At 30.0% G+C, this 20,641-nt stretch overlaps 1 protein-coding gene across 5 annotated transcripts in view; it reads left to right on the forward strand.

Annotated features, from left to right (window-relative positions):
• The window catches only part of Cntln (centlein), a 313,688-nt gene that overhangs the window by 151,816 nt on the left and 141,231 nt on the right, over window positions 1–20,641 (forward strand). For all 5 annotated transcript variants that reach the window (XR_005733953.2, XM_078047677.1, XM_005340132.5 and 2 more), the window contains exons 9-12: window positions 6,081–6,257; window positions 8,201–8,326; window positions 15,751–15,872; window positions 17,231–17,350. Coding sequence is in view for 4 of the 5 variants with exons in the window: in XM_078047677.1 (XP_077903803.1) it covers window positions 6,081–6,257; window positions 8,201–8,326; window positions 15,751–15,872; window positions 17,231–17,350 (545 nt within the window). In the remaining variant the exon portion in view is untranslated. The remainder of the gene's footprint in view (window positions 1–6,080; window positions 6,258–8,200; window positions 8,327–15,750; window positions 15,873–17,230; window positions 17,351–20,641) is intronic.

Consider the following 20,641-nt stretch of genomic DNA (forward strand, 5'->3'; position numbering starts at 1 on the left):
ATTTTATATGCTGGATTTAAGGAGTTAAAGTTATGAAACTAATTTTCCCTTTTTTTTTTTTTTTGCTCTTCATTAACTTAACTGTACCATAGAAGTGTTTAGATAAAAATGGGAAGTTAAATTTGAATATAATATTGAATTTCGATACAATGTGAGATTTGTATTGTATTTATGAGACTCAGTGTTGGTATTTTAAGTTTTATCTACATAATTACTTTACTTTGTGATCTCTTAATGCAATCTGAGGATATTTGGGTTAAAAGTGAGTGGAGAGAAGAAATATAAATATTTATGTTTTCGAAAGAGTGCTACATGAAACTGCTGGTATTAAAACAATTCTTACTCAATTTAGTGGTGTTTCTAAAAGGGAGGTGTAAATTTAAACTGATACATTAATTTCATTTGGGAACTTTATGATAAGGTCATTTTGATCTATAATATTATGATGATTATTTTTTCTTCCTCCGGTTTTTTAAGAATATATTCCTATTATTAAAATCATCCATATTCAAGTTATTGATGATTCAGCTCACAAGTTTGTTTTATGAATTGGCAGTATATGTGTTTTTGCACTTCTAAAAACAAAATGACAAGTTTCTGTAGAGAGGTATTTCATAAGGAAGTCATATGTATGATGTATATGAAGTTATATGTATATAGTCTATATAAATTATGACTTAGAAGATATACATTTTACACTATATACTTTTAAAAGGACTTAATTGTTTTTCTGAGCACAACTGATCAATTTGTCAATTTCTCTGATATATATATGTGTGTATGTTAGATATAAGCATAAAAACATTATACACACACTCACATACATGCACATTTGAACTGTACTTGATTTTTAGTGTAATATTCTATAAGGGAAAACTTTATTTTGTTAATAAATCACATTCTTTAAAAATGTTTTTGTTTTGTATTGATATGTTTTGAATTTATAAATTTCTTAAGTGAAATAATGTATATATGTAGGAACTAAATACTCCATTAAACTCTAGTACGTGGAAGGAGTTATTACTTAAATATAGGATTAAATAAGCATTTAATTAAAATTGACTAATAAGGTAAAACAATTTAACATACTATTTTTAATCATTATATCTATGAATCACTTATATTTATCGAGAAATATTCAGTCATCTTCCACTATAATACCATATGATGTTCTTTAGATTTAGTGCAATAAGATGATGTTTAAGTTATATCATGTTTTAAGTAGCAATTGGCATAACACTTAATGGTTTCTTACCTACTTCTATATATTTTATAGGATTTTTTAATTAGTGAGTAAATGCTCAGATGCTCAGCACCAAAAAAAAAAAAGCAACAACAAAAAGTTGTGTATCATAATGATTATTCCCTATCAGATACCTTAGACACATACTCCACTGATCATTTCTTATCAGATTAACAATGATCTAGCAACATACCTTATTTTTTTTTAAAAAAAATAAGGTACATATGAGTTTTTAATATTAGATAAAATTTATAACATAATAATTACTAGCAAGAAAAGTTATTTTTTCAAAAATTCTATGATTTTTACATGTAATTAAATGAACTTATGTAGAAGGGGGCATTGGGTAATTTGGTATTGCTAGAGATACAAAAGCCCTTAAAAAGAGTACGTAAAAAGAGAATATGAAGATCTACATGGATATCTTAAAAAGAGTATATGAAGCTATACATGGATCTTATAGGGATATACATATATCCTCATATTTATGTTATTTACACTTAACAATTATGTATAGCTGGGCACTGTGGTGCACATCTTTAATCCCAGCAGCTGGGGAGGCAGAGTCATGAGTCAAAGTCAAGTCAAAGCCAGCTCAATAGCTTAAATAGGCCCTAAGCAGCTTAACAAGACCCTGTCTCAAAATAAACAAAAAAAAATTTAAAAAATATAAAAAATTATTGGGGATGTGGTTCAGTGGTTATGTGCCCCTGACTTCAATACTTGCATTAAATAAATAAAATATTTTAAAAAATATTATGTATGTCTGTCCACATAAAATAATGTGAATTAAGTTTTAAAAAGTTGTTTTTTGTTTTAACCCATTAAGGTTGGTACATTTCATAGTAGAGTAAGATGATAAATAGTACCTCAGCCAGGAGATCAAGTTCAACATCGACTGTCCTCCTTTATGTTAATAGTATATGTCTGCATTGACTTGGTTATTATCTTTCTCCACTGGACTCTTAAGTTGGAAGCTTGGTCTCCAGTGTGGGGGTGTTACGAAGTGGTAAGGCCTTTTAAGAGGTGGAGCCTAGTGGAATATAATTAAGTCATTGAGGCACTGACCTTGGAAGGAATTGGTGTAGTTCTTGTGGGACCCCTTCAGTTAGTACTTGAGAGAGTCAGTTGTTTAAAAAAAAAAAACAAAAACAAAAACTCTGACCCCTTTCATGGTCTTGCAGGTTCCTGTCTTACCATATGATCTTTTCCTTTCACATATTTTTTCACCATAGATGCCATCTGCCATGATTTCCTGTAGCCAAGGAGAGGCCCCTTCCAAAACTGGTATCATATGGTTTTGGCATTCAGCTTCCAAAACTGTGTGCCAAATAAAGCTCTTTTCTTTACAAAGTACCCACCTTTAGGTATTTTGTTATAGCAATGGAAAATGAACTAATAAAGGACCTGTGATACCATGTGATGAAAATGATAGTTCATCTCTATTACCTTCCTCCTTAAAACTCACATCTGCAGTGTAATCACGAGAAAAACATCAAACATATTCTAAAAATACTCTCAAGCTCATCAAAAATAAGGAAATTGTGAGAAACTGGTACATCAAAAAGGAGATCAAAGAGACATGACAACTAATAGTAATTAGTTCTAGTTGAGATGCCAAAACAGAAAAAGAACATTGGTAAAAACTAAGAAAATCTGAGTAGACTATGGACTTAAATTAATAATAATGTATTATACAGATCAATTAGTTGTAATCAATGTACCATATATATTAATTTAGGATGGTAATAGTAGGGGAAATTGGGTGGGTAGAAGTGAGAAGTATAAGGGAACTCTATGTAGTATCTGCTAACTTTTTCTATACAGATAAAACTGTTGTAAAAATAGTCATTAATTTTAAAAAGCAGGTTAAAGGACAAAATTAAGTGACTATACCTTTTAATGTCACAAACATCTCTAAGAATTCTGAGGAATGATATTATGAAGAAAATTTAGTTTTTTATTGAAACTTTTCTAAGAACTTTTATTCAATTTGTAGAGAAACGAAATTAATTAATAAAAATTGTAGAAAAACAAATATTTATACTTTGAAACACATTTAGTAATATGCTTACATATATATATATAACGTAAAATTCACATACAATCCTTCCATTTATTGAAATAATCCTGTAATTTCAAGGTCTTCTTTCCTGTGCAGATTTGATGCAGTCTATATCTATAGAGTATAATATAGCCTTTTCTACCTTAACTTTTCTCAATTTATCATGGATATTTTGCCCTCTCTGCCCTTAGCATAATCAGAATGCTAAGTCTAAGACAAAGGTCTATTTTCATTAGCTTTGATATGTTGTATCAACTTAGAAAAATTGTATCAGGTTATAGTTTAGAAAAATTGTATCAGGTTATAGTTTAGAAAAATTGTATCAGATTATACTTCCATTACCATGTTCACAAAGTACAGAGGTCAGAAACTGGGTCTAACCAATATTTAAAGATCTGGGGATTTCCCTTATGAACCATAAATCCTTGGTTCCTTTTGAAAAATCAGTAGATCAAGCAATAGTGGGCCACATTCTTCTATGAAAACAGTAGACTGGAGTTAAGTAAGAACAGCTAAGGAAGTGACAACAGTCACTTTACTTATACTTCTAAAAAATGGTTTAGGGCTGGGGTTGTGGCTCAAGGGTTGAGTACTCACCTCGCACATGCAAGGCCCTAGGTTCGATCCTCAGCACCACATAGATAAATAAAATAAAGATACTGTGTTCAACTACAACTAAAAAATAAATGTTTTTTAAAAATGGTTTATTTTAGAAATTTACTTCTTATGACTATATTTCTAGGAAAAGTGATAAAAGAGTGAAAAGAAAATGGAAGCAATACAAGTTACTTTGTGGAAATGAAGAATACATTATGGTTTAACATGTATAAATATCTTATTTATGAATTAAAATGCTATAATTTTAAAACAATTACAGCCATATTATTTATTTTTATTCTCTTTCTGATTCTTATGCAAATTTGGGGGTGTCCTTACTTTCATAGTACTTCATGTTGTAGTGAGAATTTTGAAAGAATGCTGCCTAAATAATCTTTATTGTTAGAAATATTAATAATATTAATAGAAATAGTATTATAAATAAGTGTTGATTTCAGTGGTAATATGAATTATTGGAACATTTATTCTATTCATGAATATTTTATTTTTTATTATTGTAGCTTCTTGATAAAATATTAATTATTTTATATTCTTAACTGTAATCTTATAATCCATTGGTGATTTAGATACTTTATTTTATAAAGAAAACTAGATTGCTTATTGGATATACCAATAAACTAAAATTATATTTCTTCTGTATTAATCTAAATTTTTTTCTTTGACCTTGAACAAATTATACAGAATTTATTTAGCAAATGATGTTGGTATATCTTCAATTATTTTATTAATGGCAAACTAGACAAGAGCAGGAAGCCTTTGAAATTGTTTAAATTAGTTACCAATCAAAGGAAATATGTGTAGATGTCAAAATTTTGATTATAGAATAGTAGGAAAAACAAAATAGCAAAATTTGGGGAGTATTTTAAAATAATAAGGAAAAATACTGCAAAATCATTTGCTCTTACAAAAATCAAAATGCTTTAAGTATTTTAATGTGCCAAACAAGGTAATGGAGTAATATGACAGTACAATAAAAACAACACTTTGAAGAAAATGTTTAATAGTATCATAGGCAGAAAAATAAATCAGGTTATGTAAATATGAGGAAAATAAAATGATATAAATCTAAGGTAATCCCCTCATCTCAAAACTTATAGGTTATAATTAAGAAAATGTTGCCTATCCCACCAAAAAAAGAAAATGTAGGCAAACTTGGAAAGGAGACAGTGTTTACTCTTCTTGATACAAACATATATATAATATTCTCCCTTAGGAATATCATTTAGGAAATTGGGACTCTGTATTACATGCAAATATTTTCAGGGCTAATTGATCCATATTGATAATATTCAAAAGGTTTGACATTCTTTGGGTAAATCAGCAAAACCTTTGTTTTCAGTATGATTCAGTATTTTTATTTTTTATAAAGTAAGTGTTTAATTGAAATAGCATATGTATCATTTTTATGGTATCATACATATTCAGTGGCAAAGGGAGCAGTATTCTAGTATAATCCTAATCATTATAAATAGATTTCCTAAGTTTGATTTTTTTGTGATTTCTTTTGTTAAAAGTGGGGGTTTATCATTATGACTTTATGTGACATAAATAAATTTCAAAAGAGAATGGTTAATAGTGGATTGAATTCTAAAATATCATGAGGTCTTAAGAAGTCATTGTTAAATTATGATACATTAAAAGGTAATTGGATTTACAGTGTTACTGGTTTCCTTTTTCCAGCTTTGTATTCTGTGATATTATATGACTTTTGATCAGATGGTAGATTGAGTAATTTGTGAGGAAATACATGCTTGATCATAAGTTTAAGATAATTAAATTACAGATGAGTGGTATGTACCATGCATTTATGAGTTAAATTTTTTTCTTCCTCACATGTATATGATAATGTTGTTCATAAAAATATTTGTGTAGACTCTTAGTTATTTTACTGAAAAATAGCTTTCCACTTGAATAATAATGCTTAACTAATTGTAGTTCCCTTTTTAAAAAATGTTTGGTCTTAGAACCCAAACCCAGGCCCCTGTACATGCTAAGCATGTATTCTACCTCTGAACTATGACCCCAGCCTCTTATAGTTTATAGTTTATTGTTATAATAAAAAAATTTCTGAATATTTAGGCTTTATATAATATATATTTGCATATATTTGTAAATACAATAATATATAAACCAACTAATGTTTTTTTTAAATAGTTATCTCTACAGCCATCATTATCGAGCTTGGAAACATTAATGGTCTCACAGAAGTCTGAAATTGAGTATTTACAGGAGAAACTGAAAATAGCAAATGAAAAGCTGTCTGAGAACAGATCTACCAACAAGAGTTTCTCAGAGAAGAGCATCATGACCAATACTGAAGGAAAACTTAAGGTAGAGGCATTTTGTTGTTTTATGAATTTATCAAGATGAGACTGGCTTGGCAAGAGATGATGTTCAACAACTTAGAACATATACTTCTCTGATTATGTTTTTGGAAATTTTAAATAAATATTACACGTTAAATACTGAATAAAATGCCTCCTAGGAAAAGGGAGTTTTCCCTTTTCAAAGATGGGATACTATAATCCTAAATTAATTAATTCAGTACTAGGATGTTATTAGTAGTGTGTCTATTTTTCCATTAATATTCTTATATTAAAATTTTTTTCTTTAAACTTTTTAAAAAATATATTTATTTATTTATGTATCTATAGTTTTAGGTGGACATATTATTTTGTTTTCATGTGGTGCTGAGGATTGAACCCAGTGCCTCATGCATGCCAGGCAAATGCTCTACCACTGAGCCACAATCCCAGCCCATATTAAAAATTTTTGATAAGCATCCCTTATCTGATATAATCATCTGATTAAAAGTTTATTTTAATATTCATTTACTCATTTTTAAAATTTTGATTAAAATAAAAATGCATTCAGTATTTTTTATCCTGATATGATATTTATAGTATAATACATATAGAATATAAAATAATAAATGGATTTTAATATTAACTTGTGCATTTATTTATTTGTAATTAAAGGATGGTAGTAGGGAAAATTAGCATATTTACATTATTGTAAAAATTTTCTTAATGTTTCAGCTTTTACTTTTTTTTTTTTTTTACTATTTTTTATGTATTTGTATTATACTGCAAAAGATTATACAGAATTTTACCAATATAAAAATTCCATAATATTATATCATAATTCTAGTACTTCTAGGTAAGTTGAAATAATTTTCTCTAAACATAAGGAGTTTAAGATATATTTTTGTTAATACTTTATTTAATCAACAGTAGAGGAAAAATATTTTTTATAAGTAAAAGACTGTTTTAAAGATAAATTATTTTTTATTCTATTTTTCTTGTGAATAGAACAAACTATCATAATAAAGAAAACATTTAAAATTAGACCCATTTTTCTTTAATTACTTAGTACTCTTACTCCCTATAAAATTGTTAATTATTTTCAGAGGAAAGAATTTTATTCATTTACTAAAACATAACTATATTATGTATTCTTACCATTTTGAAATAGTTTTGCAAGCTTTATCTGAATGAAAGTAAATACAGCTAAAATTGAAATATATCATTATAGGGCCTAATTTGACTTCTTGCTGAATTGCTGAAGTTTAAAATTGTACTGCTTTGACTTTTTACTATTTTTGATAAAATTTGAGAAGAGGAGAGGTGTATTTTAAGAAAAATTTTCTTTCTTTTTTGTGAGGATGAATACTATGTTGCCCAGCTTAATAGTTGCTTTCACATATTCCTTCTCCAGATTGGTATATGAAGCTGTACATAATACAAACACACATTCTTGTCTCTAGTTAGCCACATTGTAGTTAATGACCATATGGTCATTATGGTATAAGATCTACTGTCTGTTGTATTTATATTCCTCAAGCATATTGTTCCTTCAACTTCACTGTGTGTTAAACTATTTCAAAGGGAAAAAAATCCTTTCCCTCTTGTTTCTGGTTGTCCTATCAAGTGTAACCTTGGACCCTTATAGAGCAATTAGACCAGCCTCTATCCCCTCCTTTGTAATGAGGTTTCTTGCATTTCTGAGTCTATAACCCTTTAGTCTTCCCTAATGGGACATCATTATTCTGAAAGAAACAATGTAAATGTAAATGAATATTCTCATTAACGAGTCACAGAGAAACCTTTAGCGGTAGCACTGTGGTAATTCCGCTTGTTATTTCTCTGTATTCCATGCAGGATTTTTTTTATAATTCATTATTAGTATTCAAAATTACTTGTTCTTTAATTTTGCATGTCTTTCATAATCCGGTGTTTCAACTAGTTCAACCATGTCCTTGTTTTATTCTCCAGGAACCACCTGTGAAACGTTCAAGGTCTTTGTCCCCAAAGAGCTCTTTTGTAGACTCAGAGGAGCTGAGGAAGCTGAGAAGAGCTGAAAGAAAGATTGAAAACTTAGAGAAGGCCCTACAACTAAAGGTGAAAATTAAATCATATCTTTAATAATAACCATGCTATGATAAAACTATACTAAAGTAAACAAATATTGCACAAATAATGGCTTGTCATATTTCTTTCCTGAATTTAATTACCTGTACAAAAGCATGCAATCAGCTAATCTGGTTTTTAATTTTTCTGAGGATCATAAAATAATACAAAAACATTTGCTATTTAAAAACTAAATATTTATTCACTACTTTGAAATTATTTGGAATATTTTCATTTAAACTTTGGACTAAATTTCTTATTGTTTCCTCAAAGACAAAAACAAAGAACTATAACAAATGGAAAAGAGTTTCTTGTTCTTTATATATGATAAATGTCTGAAAATAAAAATGAGTTAAAAATCATATTAACAGGCTGGGCCCAGCAGTATATGCCTATAATCCTAGCTACTCTGGAGGCTAACTCAGGAGGATTGAGAGTTTGAGGTTAATCTGGACGATTTAGAAATATCCCATCTCAAAAACAAGACCAAACCTTTCAAATTAGCTCAGATAACATACAGTTAAGTTATCCTTTGTATGAAAATTACATAGTCAAAGTGGCAAAAAAATTGCTCTTTTTTTTTTTCCATTTCAAATGAATTTGTCTCAGAACTTGTGACTTTTGAGTATTCTGCCTAGGTTTAACAAACCTATACCTGATTGGTTTGTCTTTGAGAGCTTTTACTTCCTGATTCAGACTTAATGAATTCTCTTAAACAGAGGAGATCATTCATGCATATTGAACCAATTTTTATGTGACTACATTAAGTGTTTATTTGTTTTTTTGTTTATTTTTGTAGTGCTAGGAATTGAACCCAGGGCCTCACACATGCTAGGCAGGTGCTGTATTACTACACCCTAACTCCTCAAAGGCTTTTATTTTTTCTCTGATTTCAATATAGCAAACTTCATTTTTTATTTATAATTATCTAAAGCCTTTCCATACTGAGTTTCAGTCATATAATCGATTCTCAATAGTTTTACACCATTCTGTGTCAGGTCCAATGCTTTATGTGTGATTACATAATCAATCACACCCCCCCCTTCCCCACCCAGTGTTAGGGCCTAAACCCAGGGCCTGTGCATACATACACCAAAGGGATATATATGTGTGTATATTTATGTGTGTGAGTGTATAAAAATATATACGTGTGTGTATCATACACATGATTTACTATAAGGAATTGACTCACAATTATGGAGGCCAAGAAATCCAAGATATGTAGCTGTGAAGCTGGAGATCCAGGAGAGCCCATGATATAGCTCCAGACTGAGGCTATAGAAAAAGGAGAACTGATAGTATAAGTTCAAGTCAAGTTCATGTTTCAGTATGAGTCCAAAGGCAAGAGAAGACCAATGTCCCAGCTCAAAGATACTTGAGTAAACAGAATCAAATCTTTTTATACTCAGTTTTTAATTCTATTTGATCTTTCAACTAAATGCCCTGAATATTAGGGAGGACATCTGCTTTACTCAGTGTATTAGTCTATTTTTTGTTGCTAATAGCCAATATCAGAAGCTGGATAAATTATGAAAAAACCAGGTTTGATTTGTCTCATAGTTCTGAAGGTGAAGCTTAAGGAATCACATCAGAAGATACCTTCTTGATGGTAGAGTTCTCAAGTAGTACAAGGCATTACAAGGCAGGAGACAGGATGTGCATATGTAGGTTTCTCTTCTGCTCTTTCTCCCTCTTCTTATATGGCCACTGACTGGGATTCAATCACAGAGGTTTCATCCTAATGATCTTGTCTAATCTTAAACACCTTCCAAACTTCCTACCTATAAGCACCATAGTCAGATTGTTTCCACCTTCTTAATATCACACAGTGGGCACACTCAAACCATAGCATTCAGTATATTCATTAAAATATTATTCTCATTCAGAAAGATGGAGAAATTCTGTTTTAATCAGGTATCTGGCAAATTGACATATTAGATACATATCCATTCAACAGTAGAGGATCTTCAACCATTTGTTCTCAAAGATCTATAAATCCCTTATTTTGGCAGTTAAGTGTATAGCAATTCAGTGGCATTTTAGATCTAGTCTCTTATCATCTGTCTCTTGAATTCCTTGTTTAAAAACAGAATATCAAATAATTATATGATTTATTTCCTCCTCCTTTTTTTTTCCTGACCACACCCTTCTGGGAGGAAGCCCCAATTTTATTTTTAGAGTAAAGTTCTTTTTTTCATAAAACTTTTTTTATAGTTTACCTATATTCATATTTTTAAAAATATTTATTCTATAGTTGTAGTTGGACACAATAACTTTATTTTACTTATTTATTTTTATGTGGTGCTGAGGATCAAACCCAGGGCCTCGCCTGTGCTAGGCAAGTGCTCTACTGCTGAGCCATGTCCCAGCACCCCTATATTCATAATTTAAGTCAATTAATAATTATGAGTTTCAAATTTATGTCACTGCAAATTTGCAAAATTAGGCAAAATTAGAGCAAAGATTTTTTTTCTGTATATTCTCTTTGAGTGAATTTTTTTATTTTAAAGGAGAGAAATATATTATAATCACGGTCACTTAGGAAAAGAAGTAGATAAACAAAATCTGTATAGTAAAGTAATTCCAAAGAGTGTGGCTGCATTCAAAGTAACTTTTTAATCAATAGATTAATGTTGGTCTAGTAATGGTAATTGTATTTAATAAAGATAGAAGATGTCACTTTATAATCTCATTTATTATTCTGTCATAATAATATTTCTATTACTCTGTTGCATGTAAGTATAAAGTAAAATAGTAATTATTTGGTAGTTGGGGTACAGTTCAGTTGTAGAACACATGTTTAGCATACAACAGGCCTCGGATTCCCTGGCAGCAAACACAGAAAATAATAATGTGACTGTACTTTTTCTAAGTGTTCTGTAAACAAGTACCACAAACTGGGCAGCTTAGAGCAACTGAAATTTATTGTTGCAAGTTTCTGTAGGCTAGAAAAGTCTAAAATCAAGGTGTTAGAAGAACTGCTTTCTTCTGAGGTCTGTGAGGGAGAATCAGTTTCGTTCTTAGCTTTTGGTAAATTTAGATTTTCCTTGGTTTATAGATTACATTTTCCCTATGTCTTCATATTATCTTCCCTCTCTGCATATCTATCTCCTTGGGTCTAAAATTCCCTTTTCTTTAAGAATATCAGTCATATTGGAATAGGGCCCACCTAATTATGTGTTTAACTTGATTATCTCTGTAAAGACCTTGTGTCCAAATAAGACAAGTTCTGAAGTATTGGGAGTTAGAAATCCAATGTAATTTTTTTGTAGGAGGGGAGGCAGGTGAACACAGTTAAATGAGTAACTGTTGGATTTTAAAAGACATTTATTGAACTTGATTTTTATTTGTGGTTCATCACCCACTTATACATGTGGAAGTTTTGTCGTGGCCTTTGTTATTCTATGAAATATTGCTCTGTAGAAACTCATGAGAGTATGGTAGATAAAAAATGGTCCATGCTCAAATGATTATTGAAAACAATTGATTAAAAGGTTTACTTTTTGTGAATCTTTAACATATCAATTTACATTGTGAATCTATAAATAGGTATTCCTGGATTTACTTGGTTATGTTACTATTAATATTTTCCAAAAGGTGGCTGCTTTTCCATGGAAGATAACATGGGACATACTGAAGTAAAGACAAAAGTCATATTCCAAGGCATTGTAGATAGCTCTAGGATTCCAAGTTGTTTACCTAGGCAAATTAAAAGATGGGAGAGACAAATAGGTTTCAATAGTAGCCCATGGAACCTGTATATATGGATTTTTAGTACATTGACATGATGTACTGTCTTGTCAGCAGTAAATTATGCATACAAATATTCTAATGCTAGTTATTAATTTTCTACAAATATTAACCCATTAAGTTGTTCTACTTACTCTTGTGAGTAGCTATTCATATTTTCAAGGTGGGTGACTCTTGTTATAATAAATAAGCAGATATAGTATGGAAGAAATTAAAGTTATTTTTAATAAAACTTCCATTTATAATCTTGACTTCATAAATATAATATTATAGCAACTTATAAAATATAGTTTGGAAATCTGAATTAGAGACTATGAAATCCTTACTATTCTTCAGACTGTTAATGCCATGAAAATCCCTGTTTTACTGATTTTCTTACATGTGGCAACATGATTTTATTAGCAGTTTTCAATGCCATTTACCAGCATTAATTTGTTGAATAAATTTTATATGTATTTTTTTCAATGTTTTGATATATATATACACTTTATACATTCTGCTGAAATTAAACATTCACACTGGAATCCTTGATATTATATTAAAATTTTTCATTTGTTTTTTTTTCCTACTCCTCTAAAGCCTTGTTCTTATTCCCTGAAAATCAAGTTACTATTTCATGAATAGAGTTTATGCTCTTAATTCACCTTATTCTTATGAAGTAACTTTTGAGCAACCAAATTAGGTTAAGAATTGTTTTTGTTCTTATGAACTTACTTAACAGAATTTGAAAATATCTTTAAGGATAGCCAAGCAATTCAGTTTTCCTATTTTATATTTTCTAATGTTCAGTCTTCAGACTTGTTTGTACACAAAAGCCTATATTTTAATTACAAGTTTCTTGGAAAATACTCAACCAATGATTTATAGAATGATTTTATGAGTGGCTCTAATTCAGCAGCTGCCTATGGAATATCTTTGTGTGTATCCTTTTAGGAAAATGCATTGATTAGTGCTATAAAATGTACTTATCAGTCTTTAAACTTGATTTTGTTATAAGGTCTTTGGTGGTAATATTTCCCAAATAAACTACTATTTTTTTATTTTGGCTATATGTCAAATGAGATTTGAAGAATCATAATCCAAACTACAGTTAGCCTGACTTTGTGAGAAGGTTATGAAAAAGTATTTTGGTTATTCCTTCCAACTATTTTTTCTGAGATAACCAACTTTTGATAGATGGGTTCAGCTAACATCTGTTCTTGCAGTATTATAATAGAAAAATATTTTTGTGAATTCTATCATATTTACATTCTGTAAAATTTTAGTATTTCTGAAATAGGACAAAATAAAATCTGTGACTGAAGTTCCATTTTAAAAGAATTATTATTGTAAATTACATCTGTTAAATTGTTTTATAAATAATCTACTTTCATTTTTAATGGTTTAGATTTTAATTTTATAAAAATTATATAAACACTCTGGTTTTAGTTATAATAAATTAAAAAGCAAGTAAAATTAAAGCACAAAACATATGTATAAAACTGTTTTCCTAAAATCACTACATAATAAAAAGAACCACCTATTTGAATTATTATAAGAAAACCAAAATTATTTTGTAATATTGAACAGTTTACCTTTGGGAAGCAGATGTAGTTGCATTCAGTAATTTGATTCTTTGTTATGTCTAGTACAGAACCTAGCACAACATAAATGATATATGGATTCAGGAGATGAATTAGGGAAAACTATTGGTAGAAATTCAGTGATTAATAGTAGCTGGGGTAGTACTAAAAAGTGCTGAAATAGTGACAATACTAATTAGAAATTCAGTTCATTTCATTAATTCAACAGAGGATCAATCATGAATAGTAATTGATTATATTTGGATGTCTCATTATATTAATTTTCACTTTTTGATCAAACTTAAAGGTTCCATTTTCTTAGAATTTTTAATGATGTTTAACACAGAACTAAATGATCCCTAAAACACTGGGCTTTATATGCAATACTTTTAAAGAAATTCATTGTAAGATAAAAGTTTATAGTCAATAATTTTTATTCCATAAATAGTAATTATAGCAGCTATTTTAAAAGTCTTTGATGTAATCATTTTAGTTTAATTATGAATTTATTCAAAAATTGTTTTGACATGACTCTTTTCTAATATGACCTGTAAACCTAATTATTTTATTAATATTTCTAATACATTGTGTTAAAATTCCTAATGAAACTTTTAGTTCTCAAGGAATCCCACTAAACATAATTACCTTATGTCACCTATGACAAGATATTAACATTATTGTTAGTTTTCTATATAACTAAATTTCACTTACTTAGGATTTATTCACCTACTTGAGATTAGAAGTTTTTAGTTTGATGAATAAAGTGACATTTAGATTCTTTATTGAACAGTATTAGAAATTCAAGTTCAAGTTCCTAATAACTACTTAATAGAAGAATTTTGCTAGGAGCATATTCAAGGTAGAACAACAAAATATCATACTGCTGAGACAACTAGAATTACAGTAAAATGAGGTAGACTGTATTATAAAGTAGTATTTCCCTATTCGTGGGAGGTAAATGGTCAAGGAAATAGTGAATTTTAAAGGAATAGTACAGTACATTTTATACCTGGGAAAAGGAAATGATAAGAGGCTAACTTTAGTTTTGTACCTCTCTAGGATAGGCACAAGCGCCAGGGCCTCAGCCTACTTAAGCCTTTTTTTTTCTTTCCTCTATTTTATAGGAAATGAAATTTAATTAGTTTGAATAGTGTTCTTAAGATTATATAGCTAACAAGAAAAACAACAAGAATGGAATTCTGATCTTCCTGGTTACCATAGGCTTCCCATCTCAAGTACCTGTTTCTCCCAGCAAATAAGCATCGAAGTTCACTCATAGAAATACAAATAGGTTTTCTAAATTATTGAAATTCTCACAGGGAAGAAACTTTATTAAGTTTACTTCAAAAAACACAAATAATAAGTAATGTGAATACATCTTTTGAGGACAAGGAATGTGGCCTTGACGAGTTTGTCACATCTGGTGAAAATTTATCTCATGTACAATATAGTTAGAATTAGTTGACTAATTGTTTAAGCTAGATTTTGAGATAACAAAATAGTGTTTGAACTGTCTATTATATGACCTCAAGAGCACTAAGCTTATTTCTCCACTTTCAGTTCTTCATGGTAGAACCCAAAAAGATTAAATTATGCTACTTTTTGTATAAGTCTAGCCTTATTTTCTTCCTTTTGTGTAATCCTTGTGCTTTATTCTATATTAATTTATGGCTCTGTGGCCTGAAGAATTGGTCTTACTACTATGATTAATGTCCCTACATTTTAACAAAATATTCTTACTTTATGTAGGGTCAAATCCTTTTGTTGGTGATTAAGAAAAAAATAAAAATGTGTTAAATGACCTTCTGATATATGTATATTAATTAACAAGGAAAAAATGAAACTAATTTCATAGCAGAATTTGGAAATTACATTAGCAATTTAAAAAACTGTAGTTGAGTAGGTTATATTTATCAAGCAAACCAAATCTTCAACTTGAGGAATTCTTTCCTTTCTTCACTTAAATAACTATTACAAATGCATTCTTATTTACATATTATTATAAACTTTCAAATTTCATATTTAAATTGGTAACTTTTTCTTTGAAAAATTACACCAGTGTTTTCATCAAACTTTTATACTTGCTTTTTTTGTGTTCTGTAGAGCCAAGAAAATGATGAGCTAAGAGATGCCCATGAAAAACGCAAAGAAAGGCTACAGATGTTACAGACCAACTACAGAGCAGTAAAAGAGCAATTAAAACAGTGGGAAGAAGGCAGTGGCATGTGAGTTACATAGCTCATAAAGACATTTCCCTAAATATTAAATGGAATGGAGTAGCATTATATAGGTGTTTTAATGGCTTTTGTTTGGTTTTAAAGAAATTATTTGGTAGTCAAATTTTTATTGTGAGTTTTTAAATAGAGAACATAATGAATGAAAGTACAGAAATGTACTAGCTATAACTTAGATTTTCCTCATTTGCAGATGACATTAGTAGTTGGTGATTATGAATTATTGTATTTTTACAATTAATAGACTAACTAAATAAAAGCATACATTTAATACAAAAATAATTAATATTCATATGCTTGAAATCCTGCTTTTGAATTAATAAAATACTTTAAAATGTGTATAACCACCAAAGTGTTTAAGTTTTAATGGAAAGACAAGAGAAATATTAAATTCACACATATAGTTAACTATCTTAAAACTACTTGAACCTAGTATGCAATTTGAAGATCTTTACTATCCATCAGTTTGTTCTCCAGCTTATCTGAATGAATTGGTGGTCTCAGTTCAATTGCTCTGAACAGGTGTTCAGATCTTGGTTAGTCGTAAGTGGCTCCCCTGTTAACAGTATTAACAGAGGGCAAAGGACTGAATGAGTACAGAAAATCTACTACCCTCTCATCTTCTGAGATGGATCCTTTAGGGCAATGTTGATGATACACATTGGTCTGCTCTGCAGAGAAATACTGTTTCTAAATTGGCCAGTACAGCACTTTTTAAAAATAAAAATGAAGGGTTTGTTTTATGTACAGAAAAGGAAAATGTAAAGGACATTTGGCATCACTTGTAGATAATTGTCACATCTAATTTTTTCCTTTGACAAATGGAAAGTGTTTCGTATTGTGTGTCAGTAAGCAGCAATAAAGTGATTTGTCCTAAGTTTTAGCATCTCCTCAGTGTAAGAGTGAAATCTCTTTTCTGACATGTTCATCACTAAAATCTTGTTCTAAGATAGGGCATGTATACCACATTCAGATTGGGTGGCAACAAACTCTAGATGATCACTTATAGTTTTTTTTTTTTTTTGGAGACTGCTATAGTTCTATAGTGTATTTTTCATTACTAATGGACTAGAATCAGAGGAATAAACCTAAGAATATCATGTGTCTGATTAAAATTTTGCTTTCCACTGTAGAGGTTTAACTTTAGGAAATTAGAATACAGGATTTTAATTTCTACACACTTCAGTTCTAGGAAATTTATCACATTTATCTATTAGTGAGTGTGAATTACAAATTCAAAATTTGGTCTTAGATACATAATAATTTTAAGAAATATGTAATTTACTTTATTTAGTTTTTATTGCACTTTGAATATGTTACGGAAAAAAGCAACTTTATTTTAAAAATAGGATTGAAATCAGAAAAATAAAGAGAGCAGATCCCCAACAACTTCGACAAGAAGATTCTGATGCCGTGTGGAATGAACTGGCATATTTCAAAAGGGAGAACCAGGAACTAATGATTCAAAAGTGAGTTTTTGGTTTTGCTTTGATTTTTACAATATAGAGGTAGATAAACATTTGTGAGGCATTATTTGTGACTTAAAGATACTAGACAAATACCTAATAAATTTTAAATGAAATAATCTGGATTGTGCCGATAGAAATAACAACAACAAAAGATTAGCTTTGCATACACACACGCACGTACACACCGGCACACACACACACACATATGTGTTATGAAATAACAAGTTGCACATTTGCTAGCTCTAACAGAAACTGTATAATATGATCTAGGGATTGTGTTAATTAATGTGGCTCTCATCTGTTGGAGGTGTCGCTCTTCATTAGCCTGTATTTTAGACACTGCCGTGCTTCATTTTTGGAATGAGGTGGAGAGGGGATAACCTAGCCAGCCATCCTTGTTTGATCTCCTAGATACATACGCAATGCAGAATGCCTGAGCTCTCTTGGTTCCCTGCCCTGTCCTGCTAATCCCAGCTGAGCTCATTATGGTGTAGCCTTGCTGCTACTCTTGGAGCCAGAGCTGTCCAAGCTAATTACTGGTAGCAGCAGAACTGCCTGTTAAGGGTCTGGTGTGGATCTGCTAACATGGTCCTTGGTAGTGACCTGCAAAAGACACGAGGGAATTGCTTTCTTTCTTGCTCTGCACTGCCTGTCCTTTGGGCTTAATGCTGATCCCTCCACATAGGTCTTTTAGCTGCCCTAAGTATAAAACTTGATGAAGGATACTCATATTTTAGAAAACATACAGTTTGCTTGCTTGATCTTATAATTCACAGACTATTATATTCAGCCTGGCAAAGAAAGATTTTTTTGTGTGTGCAGGTTTTTTTTTTTTTGAGACAAAGAAGAGTTAGACAATATGATTAGCTTCTTTTGCTATTTAACTATTTTATCATTTAGAGTTAATTTTTAACACTCAGACTATATGGTCTTTTTGAAAGCCTGAATGTTTTTTTGATTGCGAGAATTTAGCAGCATATGCCACAGGCATATTATAATTGTCACTGACTTTTCTTAGCTATAAATCAGAAACTTGTTTTATGCGCTATATTATAACTTGTAACTTTTTGTGATTACAACCTTTTCTATGTAATAGTATACTCTTTGAGGAAAAGAGCATATCACATTTAAATCCATACTCCCATTTACCTCAACATACAATATCTTCTATTAGCTCTCAGTATTTGATGCTGATAATGAAGTCTCTTGTCTTGAAAATGATCTTATGAACTGTATATATTTATTCCCATTTTCTGATATTTTTAATAGTTTAATTGAAATATAATTCAGAAGTCTTACAGTTCACCCATACAAATGATATATTTCAGTGGCTTTTGCTATATTCAAAGAGTTGTTCACCATCTATCATTATACTTAATTTTAGAATATTTTCATCATGTCTTCAAAAAAATAATGTTAAAACCTCACACAAGCTATCCGATGTGCCCCTAACACTTCCATCCACTTTTCCCAGACCTAGGTAACTATTTATTAACCTATGTTCTGGGTCTGTGGATTTTCTTATTCTGTATATTTCATATCAATACAATCATAAAATACATGATTCTTTTGTTACTAGTTTCTTTCACTTAGCATAATATTTCCAACGTTCATTCATATTGTGGCACATGTCAATACATTCTCTGATAATATTTAATGACCATCTGTCTCCAAAAATTGAGTGTTAATTTTGGCTAAAGTGAATTAAGTGAGAGACCTCATCTAACTAGTTTTGAGATCTATTCAAGAAAATTCAGTCAGATATTATAAGTATACATTTTGGGATTTATTTTATTCATTAGTGAAATAGAATAGGAAGAAAAAGTAATAAGGCCTTTTAAGGAAAATTAGGGAGCTCTTAAATCCTAGTCTGTTCACTTGGGTAGTGTTTTTACATTGGAAATAGCTCTTTGAATGCAATGCAAAGAGTCATTATTACACCGTGAAAGTTTTCCTTTTATCTTTTTAAATTTGTCAGTGTGATAGTTATTTGTAAGAGTTGTTTTTCAGACCAGTCTCAGTAAATAGTAATGACTTTTTTCATAAAGCATTGAATGAACCTTAAGTTGTCTAGTAGAAGTTTCTTGGGGAAAGTTTATTTTGTGAAACTTTATTCAGTTAACTAAATGTGTTTGAGTTCTGCTCTCATGCACTCTGTTTGGTGAATGAAATGAGAAAACATTAGACAAATGTTCTACTTGCAAGTACTTAATGAACCACATGTTCAGTATGAAACATTCTTAATGAAATGTGATGTCAAAATAAAATTCATATAAAAAAGTATGTTCAAACAATATTTGCAAACCCTCAGTCTTTTATTCATTGATGTTTGTATACTGATGAGGGCAGGAATATTTTGTTTCCCTTTTTCTTACCCTCAAATTCATATTCAGTACAATTGGCTTTTTTACTGTGCAGTTTTATCAACTATAACACATTTAACACTTGAGTAACTAATACCACAATCAAGATGCCAAATATATTTCAGAAACTTTTTTCTTGTTCTGCCCCTTTGTAGTCCAGTCATTCTACCATCCCTACACTTGACAACCACTGATTTGTTCTCCCTTCCTGTAGCTTTGCCTTTTTCAGAGTCAAAAAAATATGCATAGAATCATATAAACCAACTTTTAGAGGACTGGCCTCTTTTGCTTAGTACAGTGCCTTCGAGATTCATTCAGTTTAGTATATCCAGTTTGTTCCTTTTTATTAATAAATGGTATTCCATTGTAAAGGTTTATTACAGTTTGTTTTTCCATTGAACAACATTTGCTTCATTTCCAGGTTTTTTTGTATGCTTATTTTGCATTAATGAATATAGCTGCTATCATAGGTTTTGTGTGAGTATGACTTTCTGATTCTTTAAGGTAAATATTCAGGAGTTGCATTGCTAGATCATATGATCAGTATAAGTAGAACTGTATCAGAACCTGTCAAATCCTTGTCAACTCTTGATGTTGTCACTAATTTTTAAATATAAATAGGTATGTAGTAGTAGCCCATTGTGATTTTAATTTGCATTTCCCTAATGATTAATGGTATTGATTGTCTTTTTATGTGCTTATTTGCTGTCTCTGTTCTTTGACTGAGTCTTTTCAAATCAATTGCCCAATAAAAATGGTTAGTTATTAAAACAATTATAGTTGTTTTTTATTGTTAAAGTTGAAGTTGTGATTTTCCTGGTTCTTGGTTTGATGAGTGATTTTAAAGACTGTCTCCTGCACTTTGGAATATTGTGTTAAGAATCTTGATCTTATTTAAATCTTTTATTTTAACATGCTACTGATGGCA

This window comes from Ictidomys tridecemlineatus, chromosome 4 (genome assembly GCF_052094955.1).
Source record: "Ictidomys tridecemlineatus isolate mIctTri1 chromosome 4, mIctTri1.hap1, whole genome shotgun sequence".
Lineage (NCBI taxonomy): Eukaryota > Metazoa > Chordata > Mammalia > Rodentia > Sciuridae > Ictidomys > Ictidomys tridecemlineatus.